Raw genomic sequence first — 14,294 nt, forward strand, 5'->3', positions numbered from 1 at the left:
CAAGCATTTTCATTATATCTGGTTAAAGTTCAGCTATCCCCTGCCGCCAGCCTACAAAAGACATGAATGCTATCACAGCTAGCGAGCTACCTTAGCCAATGTAAAAAGGACAAAGTGTGCCAGCGTTGGAAAGTAAGGCTGCTTCGTTGCAGCCAAATGACGAAGAAAAGAAACAAAGCACTCGTCGTAGGTAGTAATTACATTTTCCAATTAAGGTGCAAACAGGACGGATAGTCCATGTAAAGAGGGAGTCATTTGAATTCATTTAAACTACTCCGACACTCTACAGGCCCTTTTTATCAATGATTGACTCTCCTTGCTTTCTTCCGCTCAGTTTTTTATTGTCACTCACTCTCCTTTCTATGCGCTGCCTACCCACACAAAGGCTCTCGGGACACTTAGAGACAGGCCCTTTTGCCAAATGTAATAAAATGTGTTCCAGAAGAGTTGAGGGAGAGAGTGTGCATTGGTAGCAGGTGGGAAATACTGTAAAGACTGCAGCCAGGCTAACTGATGGCTCCTCGGGGCCAGGGTTAAGCATGAAAGAGAGAGAGAGAGAGAGAGAGAGAGAGAGAGAGAGAGAGAGAGAGAGAGAGAGAGAGAGAGAGAGAGAGAGAGAGAGAGAAAGAGAGAGAGAGAGAGAGAGGGGGGGGAATTGGGGACGGAGGTGAAGAGGCAAAAGCAGAGGTGGTAGTTAGGTTTATTGATATGCCCTAGGAGAGAGGCAGATGAGTGGAAGAAAAGGTAAGTGTTTTCTACCATGGCATTCTTGTGGATGGGGTCGATGGTGGACTGCTTCACCATGGTTATATATGTATAAATCTCAGCGTGTGTTAACATGCATGGCTGCGTGAGCGTGTGTGTGTGTGTGTGTGTCTGACCCGTAGCCCCTCTGCGGCAGACACTCCAGGATGTCGTAACAGAGGCTGAGCTGGTCGTCTCTCTCACAGCTGTAGATGCACTCCAGAGCCACAGACATCAGCTGGTCTGGATCCCCAATGATCTTCTGCTGACACTGGAGAGGAGACGAGAGTGTCTGTCTGTGTCTGTGTGTGTCTGTGTCTGTGTCTGTGTCTGTGTCTGTGTGTGTGTGTGTGTGTGTGTGTGTGTGTGTGTGTGTGTGTGTGTGTGTGTGTGTGTGTGTGTGTGTGTGTGTGTGTGTGTGTGTGTGTGTGTGTGTGTGAATGTGTGCGAGTGTGTGTGTAGTTTTCCTAATAGCCAGGAGACCTGTCCTTGTCTGTGACGTTATGGGGTTATAAATATAACATTTACAGCGCAGGGATACGGCACTGGCCCTGACATGGCACAAATGGCCAGAGACATGTGTGTATGTGTGCGTTATGATTGCCCAAAGGTGATGCCCGCCACACTTTATATGTATCTTTGTGTGTGTGTGTGTGTGTGTGTGTGTGTGTGTTTTCCTTACGTCAGGTTTGGAGTGCTGGAAGATGACGAGGGGCAAGGTGAGGTCTCTCTGGGCGAGGCTGACCAGATACTCTCTGAGCAGAGATTTAGCGGCCCCCTCTTGCTGTCCCTCACATCGGTGCAGGAAAGGCACCATCCATTGGAAGGTGTCTTTCACATAGCGCTCAGAAGTGGACTGGCAACAGAAAGGCATTTAATGTTAAGACACGGTTCTGCATATTTAAATGGATGGTGCATTACACAAATGGGCCACTTGATGTTTTAGCTTTCCTGTTGACTTGACTCATACATACTGAATAAATGATGGAACCCACCTTATTCCAAAATACTGAGAAAGGCTAATACTTTATGACCAACGTAACTTTTTCCCCTGCTCTGTATTTACAAATGTTGGAGAAGAGATGAAAATGAAGATCTTCTGATCTGAGGTCAGGGCTACATTGACCACAACTTGATGAATTAACTTCTCCACCTTCTTTGTGCAAATATAATTTTTGGAAATTGTCAGGAGATGTATTTACCGAGAAATTAAACATTGTATATTTTTTCATACACTGGATTTGCCAAATGGAACACTTACTCCTTCTGTAACTTACTTTTGAAAAAAAGGAGTGAATACTGTGTAACGGCGGCAGAGGCTCCCTTTGGAGAAAGCTAGTGTGTTTTTCGTTTACAGAGAATGTGTATTTAAATAATGAATGACTGTGTGATTTTGATGGATTGACAGAGAATCAGTGGATTCATCTTAAATTCAATTGTATGCCGCAAAACTAAACATAACCACTTAAACATTGTTTGTCTGTATGGGAGTGAGTCTCACAACGGGATATGCTGTAGAGGACGTAGAACCGTTGACAGCACAGTTATTACTTTAAGAGATAATTTTGCATTAATGCTTGTAAGTACACGTGTACTTGTCCTTCTACTATATGTAGGCTGAAATAAGAAAGGCTTGTGCCAATTGTCAAGTTGGCCCAGAAGTTTCTATGTGTTGCTGCCACTGATATAACAAGCTCCTAATAAGTGGAAAGCTTTTCCTTTTAACAGCAGAATTGAAATGGGACTTTTGTCAGGTGGCCAAGAAATACAGTTTCACAAAATGTTATGTTTTTAGGTGGTATGTTTTTTTTGTTTTTTTTGCAATTTTTCGATTACGAATGCAAATCAGATACATATCCGTGGGAGAATTTCCATGTTCATATATATATTTATATTCAACTGTTTCATTAGGAACAGGTCAAAGTTCTTTAAACTTCATTTACATGAAATTGCGCCTTGCAATTATTCCTGAACTTGACCTATAATAGCTACAGTAGGTGGGTTGTGCTGTGATTGGTGGGGATGTATGCCCAGTTTGTGCATGGCCTCACACCCACCATGCGCCAGCTTTGACACTTAGGATCCATACAGATAAGAGAGCAACCTCGGGAGGAAAGAGATTCAAAAAAAATATTCAGATGCTAAATGCAACCGTGCACACCCACATGCAAACATTTCACTTTGCTGTACACTGCTTCTGATAAAAAGAGGCATCAGACACGGGTAAAGAAGGAGATTGAATCTAGGCGAGTTTGGTTAACATTCTCACACACAGACACACACACACACTTGCACAACGCCCAAAGGGAGCACCAGTCAAACAGCATGTGTTAGTGCAGTCAACATCATTTGCTGGCTGGCTGCTTGTGTGGCAGATCCTACTGGCAGTGGTCCTCACAGGCTGACGCTGGCAGTTATTAGAAACAATTTAGAGGACAGCTCATATTACTGTAGGGGAGAACGGGGTAATTTGTCACATGGGTTGGATGTCACATTCGTTATATCTCGCCACCAGAGCGCGCTAGCTCTGAAATGTTGATATAAAAAAGGTCCAGAATTGGGATCAGAGGTCACATACATAGACTTCCTGGGAGGAAGACAGCTGCATTTCAGGTGAGAGGATGTTTTGTGTTTTTCATGTCAAATTCAAAATATTTTGCTTCTCAGTATTTTTCTTCTAGGCTTTTACACAATGGGTTTATAACAAAACACTTGTTACCCTCAGAAAGTGTGAAGGGTAAACTATAGTTTAGATTGTGGTTAGAAAGCTAATTAGTTGTCAGATGGTTGTTGGCCTTGATGCTAGCAAGAAATTCAAGTTGGGGTTGGTCGTCAAATTTTTTGGGGGGTTGGTTGTCACATGTTATCTCAAGGCTGCAGCCAGAAAAGGAACCCAATAACGAAATAAATTGTCAAGCTGTATCCTCACTGACACCCCAGAGAAGGAAAGAATAGAGCAGGAAAAGGCAGCTAGCAAGCAAAAGAAAAAAGGGCAACAAAATCAAAACAACCCAGTGCATCCCAAACTAGACCAGCTGCCAAGGCTACAGAACGTTATGTAGGCCTATTTGTCAACTTGACAATGCAATTAAACATTCAAATTTGGTTCTGCCTCCTTGCCTTCTTTTTAAGATTTTTCCCATTAAGATAACATTGTGACAAACAACCCCATAGTGTGTGACAACCGACCCCTTGATGGGGTTGGTTGTCACAAAGTGTCAGAGTGTCTTTGATGGTAAATTACTTCTTCATTACAATAAGTTGGAAAAAAAGAGAGACACACATTTCTAGCCAACACCTTAAGCTTCAATTTAATGTAGGAATGGCTATTGACAGATGTTTTGGTGATGAGCAATTCTCACTAGAGTAAAAAGTGTGCCTACTTACCCCGTTCTCCCCTATGTACTGCAAGGAGACTTGTAACTGTGGTACATAATAGCTTCCATAGCAATCTTACTGTATTTGGATGGTAATAATGTATTGTCACATCAAACATATCCAAAATTTAAAGAAACTGATTTTCTAAGAGACTGCTATTTGCTACATTTTCAAACTTATTTAAGTGTGCTTTGTTGCCTATGTTGGTTGTTAATAGCACACATTATGTAATCACACTGTGACAGGAAACTTAATTGTAAGGAAGTGGCAGGCAAGTTTTCTCATTTTTACTGACAAGGAACACCCAACCACAAAGCAGCCTGCTGAAAAATGCAAATTTAACACGGAGAGTCGAGTGAAGCTATAATTTCTCAGAAGAGGGTGCACTGTAAAAACAAAATGTATTCATCGCCAAGGAGGATTTGTTAAAAAACTATTGGCCACCATGTTTTGATACTTAAGTAGCAACATGATTTCTCATGCCTGGGTCATTGTGGTTAAGAAAGATAATGCTGGCACATGCACCAGTGAAAGACTATTTAAATTAGACTTCCTTCATTAACTTTATGATATGTAGAATATGAATTTCAAACCAATAATGCCATCCAAAGAAAGTTATGGACAAAAAGCCTTCCAGGGAAAATGTGAAATGTCAAATGATAATGCAAATTTCTGCCACCTACATGTTGCATGAGCAGGCGGAGCTTGTCGATGTCTCTGAGCTGCTGCAAATCTTTGAGGGTTAGACTCAGCTCGCACGATGTCTCGTACACCAGAGTTTCCATGGTGACCAGGTCGTCGCACAAGAGCTCCAGGCCCGGAATCTCCCGCTCCTTCCCCAGACGCACCAGTGACAGCGCACAGTCCACCTGATGAGAGAAAGAAAACAAAGAACAACATGAAAAAAAAACAATACACAGTCTATGGAAGTAAATCTATTCCATCCATTGAATTTTTCTTAGACTGAATTGCCTTAGGTTCCCAGATGTTTCAACTGACTTTTATACTAAATTTTTGGCCAATCAAATTTGAACAACTTGAATAAATATATTACATTTTTAAACCTGAATTTATTTTATTTTACGTTTGTTTACAATGAAAGATGAAGGTGAAACATACTTGCTCATCATTTCTTAGAGATCTTCTATTTTACTTTAGGGGTAAATTCACCAATGTTACAACTCATAACTTTGATGATGAAATAATGCCATTCAAATTCAACTTCTAACCCGCATGCCTTCTAATGAATCAAACTCCAGAGGGCGTACAAAATAAAACATGGACACCTGTTTCAAAGCAGTACAAAAATACTCTCCGATATGACAGCCATGTTGCTGTTGTATCCCATAACATTCCCATACATCCGTTCTTGCACCTTGTGCTTTGCTACAATCCATTTGACCCAGTAACTTGTTGAAAAGGCGAGTAAAGAGGCTGTGCACAGCAGGGCGCCACGTCATTCAATCAAAAAGAAAAAACTGTTGCTGAGGTCACTGAACGTGGACGTTAACAAAAAACAACAATATCCCAAACTAATCCCAATCCAAATAATACCTTGGTCATTACTAATATCCAATCATTAGTCTTTGGACAATAAAACATGGATGATTCAGGCTTCCTGCCACTACGATCAATAAAATTCCGTCCAGAAGAGCAACCGATCGATTCCCCGACCACCTATACGCTGGCAGCATGCCCGGCCAATCGATACTCAGCCACCTGTGGGCGCAAGCCAATCGATAGGAGATGCCGCTGGGCCCCTGTAGTGATGATTGCTTTCTCCCCACCTTTTAAAAAAGGAGAGAGCCCTCTGGCACTCGCTTGTACACGCGCACACACACACACACACACTGGGTCGGGCAGTCTTGTCATCTTTCGCTTATCTCGACACGTTTCCCGCGGAATAAATAATCGCAGGCCTTTATTTATAAACCGCAAACACGCGTGCAAGACACAGAAGCAGAGACACTCCAAATCACCTTGAGTCAGAGCCTGAGCAATTAGATACAACAAAAGAGAGAAGCCTATTGATCTAACAGTGAGTAAAGATCCTCCGTGTTCACCCTCCCCCTTCCCCCTCTCTCCTTCTCTCTTTCTATGCTCTCTTCAGAGATAGATTCCCCATCCAAGCACAGACAATTCAGATGTTAAACATCTCACACTTTTTAATTACGACCTCGTCCCAATGCCCTCCCCTGATCATCCCCTGCACTGTGACACAACTTGTATCCTTTGTCTCTCTCCCCTCTCTCTCTCTCTCTCTCTCTCTCTCTCTCTCTCTCTCTCTCTTTCTATCTCTCTCTCCCTGTGCTATCTCCCTCTCAGTTTAATTTTCCAACTCAATTTGATCCGCCTTTGTCTCTCCTCCCTTTCTATTTCACACAACGTTTCCACATTTTCTTTTCAAGTCTTTACAGTTTTTTCACGCTCCCCCCTCTCTCTCTCTCTAACACACAGTCTCTCTCTTCCCACTTCTTACAAGAACTCCGTAACCGTCATCACAATTGGCCTCCGTTCGAACTCACAGTCTGGCCCTTTGCCGTCTCTACAGGCCTGTCCCCCCTTTATCTCTCTGCTTCCCGCAGCCACCCCCTCGTTTTGTAGCATTTGAGCCTCATTTCCAGTCCCACTGAGCGATGTGGTTCGCATTCATTTGCGTTTCCACTGTCAAATGTTGGGAAGGGTACCAAAAAAAGCGAGCTGAGCCGCACCTATTTTGTCACCCTTCCGTTGGGGTACCAAGCCATCCCAAAGAATCCCAGAAAGGGTGGAGCTACACAACACAGTCAGTTGATAGGTCGGCAGAATCATTTTATGTGCAAGAGATGAACCGCTGTGTGTTATCACCTCGGCAAGAGAGTCTTGTGTTTAGAGAAAAATGTCGGAGCGCAGTACTTTGTTTGTTATGTCGCAAACTGTGCTGCGAACTGTGGAAACGAGGCATTGTTTGCCAACACAACACCTGTTTTTAATGTATTAATACATTTCTACCCTTCACCCTATGATCTGTTTTCTTCCCGCTATCCATGAGATTGCTTTCCCCTTTTTTTACCTATAACATCTGCTCGTCTTCCTCTCTCTCTGTGTTTGTAATACGCCCCAACCTAACTAAGTACGTTACACTGGCAAAGCATTTATCTCCCATATTTTTTCTTCCTTTTGGTTGTGCTTGTGATTCTGTTTTCTTTTTTTTTTATTCCATCTCCCTCTGTGAGTCATCCTGTCAATCATCCCATTCAAGCGCCTCGCTCCCTGCGGTTCCGTGACTGGTTTAAAACCCGCTGGCGCCCTCCGATGTGCTTTCTTTTAATCAAACCCCATTTTGCTCCATTAAAACGCTCTCCCAAGCATAAACACAGCCAGATGAGGGATGGGAGGAGGGTGCAAACGAGAGAGAACAAATGAGACGAAAAAAAAACTAAGGAGGGCAGGAAGGATAGGGTGGGTGTGTGTGTGTGTGTGTGTGTGTGTGTGTGTGTGTGTGTGTGTGTGTGTGTGTGTGTGTGTGTGTGTGTGTGTGTGTGAAAAAGTTAGAGATGTGAGAGTTAGGGACGGTCCCAAGAGGCTCCTGTAGTAACACGTGAGAGACGGGGAGATGAGCTGAGATGAAAAAAAAATGAAAAAGGGAGACAATGAGAAAAGAGTGAGCTGCTGTGATTCCTAGCGGCTAACAAAGACCTCATTTTAAAGACAAACATTCAGTCCCTCTCTCTCTTTCTCTCTCTCGGTGGTGATGATGATGATGATGAAACGACTGAAAAAGAAAAAGAGCAATGGATCCCCAAATCTCTTTTTCTCCATCCCGCTTACGACCCAGCAAAAAGGGATAGAATGGTGAAACGAAGGGGGGAGGGGAGAGAGATATGACTGTGGCCTCCAGTAAATGCTTTCACAGAGACAAAGAGAGCGCCGTGACAACCTTGATCCATCACGGTGAAGGAGGACCAAGAGGGCGACAGTGTGGAATAGTGTGGGCGGAATGAGTGGGCAGCTCCGCCGGTTACATCCCATTACTCCACTAAACAAGCCCCCCCCCCCCCCCCACCCCCCCCCCATCAAGTCTTATTTCTCAGTTACAGCAACAGACCGCAGATGACAGAAGCCTTGGTTACTCTTCATTACAAGTCCATATGGCCGATATGATAATGACTGTCACAGATAGGATCAAAGTGACCTTCGCTGATGGAGGTTGGCAACATCTCCTCTGCAGTCTTTTTTTATTTTTTTTCCCGGCCCCAATCATCTAAAAATAAGAGTGCGACTGCAATTATCTTCTACCAAATTGCCAGATGTCCATTAATTTCTCTCTGCTTGCTGTCCCGCTGGAAGTTTTTAATCAAGTGGAAGGAACCCCGAAGAGGAACCTGAGCAAGGTGTCAAGAATAAATTGTTCACCTCAGCAGAGCAATCTCTACCTTTTGGAGCTGATTTTGATCACTTACAAGGAGGGGGGGGGGGGGGGGTGCAAAGAAACTTCAAACTGGGAGGTGAAAGTGAAATTCAGACTATTCCCATTGCAATTGGGATCTGTTGAATGAAAAAACTATTCTCAAGTAAAGCCTATCTGTCCCAAATGGCAATCAGCTGTCTGATGCTTTAAACCCTGCTTAAAGGTGGAGTCAGCGATCCTGGAGAACGCTTGTTGTCCAAATCGCTTTTTATCAAAGTCAGTGAATATCTCCTCACGATCCGCTACCTGTCTGTACTGTGTGTGTGCTGAAAAAAAATCTGGTGATAATACACAGCCTTGGCTCTGTAAATGGGTACGTAAACAAAGGGTATGTAAACACAGGGGACCCACTGCAGCTAGCAACATGCCCGTTTACAGAGCCTAGGCTGTGTGTTAACACTGGACAGATATTGACAGAATTCACAGATTTTGACACAAAAAAAAGTGATTTTGACGATAAGCATTCTCCAGAATCGCTGACTCCACCTTTTGAGTGTTTAAAGCCATCACAACGGAGGCTTCATAACGCCATGCGCGCTGGTACCTGTCTGGAGCCGGAGTCGATATCCTTGGCTCTGTTCTGGTACCAGTCGGTCAGCAGCTCGATGGCGGGTGTGGCTGTGCGGAACCTCAGCAGCTCGGGAACCTCCTCGTACAGGAAGCTGTCGTCATCAAACAAGTTCTGCTCCAGCACCGCTCTGAATAACACAGGGGAGGGGGACAGGGGACGGGGGACGGGGGACAGGCAAAAATAAATGTGTTGATATTCTATTTTGTTCGACTTGTCATTGGAAAGCTCTGTCGATCCAGTATGGGATGGTGGTCGCGAAAAAAATTATTCTTAAGGTTTAGAACAAAGAGATAGCCCCCCTGTTTTGACATCTGGCTGGTAGAGTTCCCCAGCCCAGCACTTTATACAGATAAATTCTATATGAAATTTCAGGGAAAGCAAAGAAGTTTTTTAACAAATTTGGAAGTCTTTCCTTGCCTACATAACAGTATTGAAAGGACCTACATGACACCTCATTTTAATTCTCCTTTTAACATTTGACATAGAAACCTGTATAGTAGAGTTTGCCATGTTTGTTGTTCATTTTAAATTTGTCCTTTATTTTTGTATTCCTTTTTTCAGTGTTTTTTCAGTGTGTATGTTCATCTTTTTTTAAGAAGACAAGGAAGGAGAGTGTGGTGTATTTCATCTGTTTATCCACCTTATAGGGATGTAGTACGAGCAGAAAAGGGGGGAAACAGCTAAATAAAAAAGGAAAAATGTGATGATAATTCAATGTTTTTCAACATTTCAGATGATAATTTTAAAAAAAAGTATAACTTAAGTTTGAAAAAGAAAAATTAACCTGTAAAAGTTGCTCTTTAATGGAGCCCCACACTGTCTCACTGGGTGATGTGTTATGTTCCCATGAACATTGGGAACTAGTGGTTTATTTAAAGTCAATGACAAATGTAATGTCATGCTGTTGTTAATAAATATAGTCCATCTAAACAAGAAGGTAAAATTGCCATGATCAGTTTATATGGGCTGCTGTGTTACCATTGGACTTTTTGGGTCTGAAAGCCAACCAACAGGATAGGGAAGCCAGGGAGAATTGCGAGGCAAGACTAACTCTGTGATAATTTTGGTTTTCTTATGGTATTTAGGAGAGAACGACAAAAAATACATACTAACGCCCACCACCGTTATCCTATCAGGAGGGCTGGAGGTAGAAGGGAAGAGACAGAAACCGAGAAAAAGGAAATATTACGCTAAAAGAAAGAAAAAAAGGAAACGTGGGTGACAGAATTGTGTCATTAACACGAACCTTAAAAAAAAATCTGGCATCACACAATCGGAGTATCACAGAATCACAATTTCACCCTGCAAGCCCTGGCCTCGCACAACAATAGCCGACTGATTTTATGACGACACGAAAGAGCAATAAAAGGAGCTTGCTTAATAAAATTGTAAATGATGCTGGCCTCCCTACAACAGAAGTGGTGGCAAATGGCATGAATTGGCAGTGCAACGAGATTCGGTATTAGTTTGTTATGGTTCTGTTTAACATTTGGATAATAGGATGTCATGTTTCGTATCACATTGCGATGCCAGCGCGAGCATCTGGCCTGGTATGGAGCGTGAATTTTAACAATTGTAGACTGCGAGAGGGCTTTGTAATCATGGGTGTGGGGGAAGATTTTACAATGATGTATTTCAGTTGTTGTAAATTATTGGCTCATTAGTAGAGATGAATACACAATGTGATAATGTTAGGTGCGGTTATTGCCAAAAGGGATGTTTTCGCTGCTTACCTGCACTCCTCTACCTCACACCAGTCCATCTCTCTGTGCCTCTGCTCGTCCCATGGAATCAACGCCAGCTCATCTCTGTCATCCAAGCTGAGAGAGGGAAAGAAAAAAGAGGTAGAAAGAAAGAATGACAGACAGAAAAAGGCAAAGGAGGAGCAAGAGATGGAAGAAGAGAGGAGGAGAGATGGAGATAAAATAAATTAGAGCAGTGGTTCTCAATTATTTTCCGTCATGCCCCCCCCCCCCCCCCCCCCAAGGGACAGAAATGTTTTCGCGCCCCCCCCCCCCTAAATTGAAATACTATTGAGAACCTGCTAATATTTATTATTTATTTATCTGTACAAAACCACTGTTTCTGGCACAACCATTCTGCATACAATCACCTTATTATCAAATTAGATAACAAAAATTAGCTGAGATAACTTCTGCAGCAAAGAAATTCAAAGTTCAGTTTATTAGCTCAATTTGTAACATTTAAACAAGACTGCTCAGTCTGTGTGAATCTCAGGACAGAGAAACAAGAGCAAATGATTCACTGAGGTTTGCATTTCATTCAAAACATTTTTTTAACTGTAAACATAGTTAAGGTGGTGTTTTTTTATTATTATAGGCCAATAGGCCTTCTGTGATGCGATAGCCAATAATTAATTAATGTTATTATTAGTCTACTTGCTTGATTTCTTTTTAAATAGCCTAAAGAGACACTTGGAGACACATGTGGACATTTATTTACTGCAAATCGCGGCCTTTCGCGCGGATATGACCATACACAAGCACACATCGCGCTTGCTAGCACTTAAAAAAAATCAAATAAAAAAATCTATTTATTTTTTATTTATTTTTCAGTTGGAAATCAAGGCAGCCCGCGCCCCCCCTGACAACTCACGGCGCCCCCCCCCCCCTCCCCAGGGGGGCACGCCCCACCATTTGAGAAGCACTGAATTAGAGGAAGGAGGGTCAGGTTTTAGGGAAAACCGTTGTCATGCGCAGATATCAGAAGAAAGACCAGTGAACGCACCACCCCACACCCAACCCCACCCCACCAACCTACCCACCTATAATGGCACCTGGTAAATCAGCAAAGACATTTACTGGCTTAAACTAAACATGGTCATAAACTATAGGGAAAACTCGGGTGGAGAGGTAGCAACCTATTGGAAATTAAAACAGCGGAGTGTAATAAGTCAAAGTCTACTTTATCTACAATTCTGCCACATGTACAGGACATTTTGAGGATTGTAAACGCTGTTTCTCTCAGACCCCAGCGTTGGCATATATACGATAGTGAAACAAAATCACAACAGGGGTTTAAAAAATAATACTCAGATAAAGTAAAATACAAAAAAGGATAACAACACAAGAGCTTAAATATTTACAGGTTAGGCTGAGGGTCGGGGGGAGACAACAACAAGGAGAAGATGGAGAACCAGATAACAAATACAGTTCAAATATATAGGAAAAGATAAAGTGGGAAAGGTAAAGGGGGAAAAAAACAAAAGCACAACAATAAACAAGTCAAAATATCTTTCCAGAAGAGCCTGTGTCGTGCCTCGGTTGTAAATAGCGGGGGGGCTTTTATTTTCTAAATGCTCTGTTGATACTGAGCTTTACTCCTTTCCTGGTCTCCTTGAGTGAGACAGGTCTGGGGAGGATGGATAGGGGAACACACAAGAAAATAAAGCAAAGTGAAGAATGACTCAGTAACCTGACATGTCAGTGCTGACGAGACTCGGGACACATTAGACACATGCTCGCAACAAACACGCGAATTGCATGAGCGCATATACCGATACACCGGGATGAGCAGCAGACGCTGTTTTTATCTTATTCCAAGGATTAATGCATTTTTCTTCCTCTTATCTATTTGTCTGCAGGACAGAAAAATATGTACCGTGGCTGTAAAACTCAAAAGGAGATAGCGCGGGCTACAAATCATCCACAGCTTTGGTGCAGTTAAAGGCCGAGAGCACGCATGCTGCGGCGGGGTTTTCTTAACACGGCCATCAATTCTATCCAATCACAAAATACATAAGAAGTGTCCGAGGAGCGCGTGTGATTGATGACGACGCACAAAAGCCGGGAGACTCTTTTTTTTTCACCAACACTCCAGCACACAAGTTCATCCACCACGACGGTATTTAAAGACAGAGATGACAGAGATGGAGGGATCGAGGAATCTTATTTCTGCCCCACAGAAAGTGGAGCTCTCTCTCCCCTTCTTCCCTAACTCCAGAGGCCCCTCTTTCCTCATTAAAGACAGCCAGGTTATAGGGTGGAGAGTAAATATTGGTGCCAGAGCCTCGGATATCGATGGGGAGGAATGATTTATTCCGCGCTCGCTCTCGCCCCCTAATCTACTTGACGTCAGCCTGAGAGAGGCAGAGAAGAAGCAGGGTGGGGAGGAGAATGGAGATGCAAAGCAAACCTGGAGCCGGCCTTTCACTTTATTTCTTTTTTTTCCCCACTGGGAAAACGCTTTCAAGGTATACGGGGAAAAGTTGGTTACAGAATACCACTATTACATTGCCCGGCCAAAAAAAAAAGTTGGTACCTGGATTTTACTAGGCAAATAGTTAAGAGCCCTCCATCGGTCAACAACTGCAATGATTAATGTGTTTCAATTGGCAACATGTTATTTAACCCTAATATCTTCTTATTTCTTAAACAAGAATGTCAGAAGACATATGTTGTGCTCGTGGAAAAGATGTCACTCTGTTTCATTTGAAGGGACAAATTATTGGCCAGCATCAACCAAAGAAAACAACCAAGGAGATTTCTCAAACTATGTGTTAAGACATGTCCAACGCATTATTAAAACCGATAGATAGTGGTGAACCGTCATCTTTAAGGAAGAAATGTGGTCGGGAAAAAGATTTAATGATCATGATGGGAGATCACTTTAAACATTTGGTCGAATCAAAATGTAAAATATGGACAGCAGAACTCCTGGCTATGTTTAATAGTGATCGTAAGAGCATTTCCACAGGCACAATGTAAAGAGAACGTAAGGGATATGGACTATACAGCTGTGCTAAGAAAACCACCTATCAGTGGGGCTTATCAGGATAAAATGCTTCAATTTGCTAGGGAATATAAAGATTGGACTCATAGAAAAAGGTTGTGTGGTCTGATGGGATCAGATTGACCCTGTTCCAGAGTGATGGGTACATCAGGGTAAGAATAGAGGCAGATAAAAAGATGATCCCATCATGCCTAGTGCATACTGTATAAGCCTGTGGGGACAGTGTGTACAGTTGGATCTGGAGTTGCTTCAGTTGGTCAGTTCTAGGTTCAGCAACCTTATATACCAAAAAGAAACTTATCAGAATGTGCTACGACGAATGGGTTCCGTAATCAAAGCTAAAGATGATCCAACGGAATATTTGAGTGTGTGCCTTTTTTGTTGGCCTGGGCAGTGTAT

At 42.7% G+C, this 14,294-nt stretch overlaps 1 protein-coding gene across 2 annotated transcripts in view; it reads right to left on the reverse strand.

Moving 5' to 3' along the window:
• Positions 1 to 14,294, reverse strand: part of nbas (NBAS subunit of NRZ tethering complex) — a 153,337-nt gene that overhangs the window by 97,900 nt on the left and 41,143 nt on the right. For both annotated transcript variants that reach the window (XM_080047550.1, XM_080047551.1), the window contains exons 22-26: positions 10,877 to 10,963; positions 9,117 to 9,270; positions 4,806 to 4,991; positions 1,427 to 1,600; positions 882 to 1,015 (exon numbers count right to left, since the gene is read on the reverse strand). In XM_080047550.1, coding sequence (XP_079903676.1) covers positions 882 to 1,015; positions 1,427 to 1,600; positions 4,806 to 4,991; positions 9,117 to 9,270; positions 10,877 to 10,963 — 735 coding nt within the window. The remainder of the gene's footprint in view (positions 1 to 881; positions 1,016 to 1,426; positions 1,601 to 4,805; positions 4,992 to 9,116; positions 9,271 to 10,876; positions 10,964 to 14,294) is intronic.

Source organism: Ammodytes marinus (assembly GCF_949987685.1).
Source record: "Ammodytes marinus genome assembly, chromosome: 19".
NCBI lineage: Eukaryota > Metazoa > Chordata > Actinopteri > Uranoscopiformes > Ammodytidae > Ammodytes > Ammodytes marinus.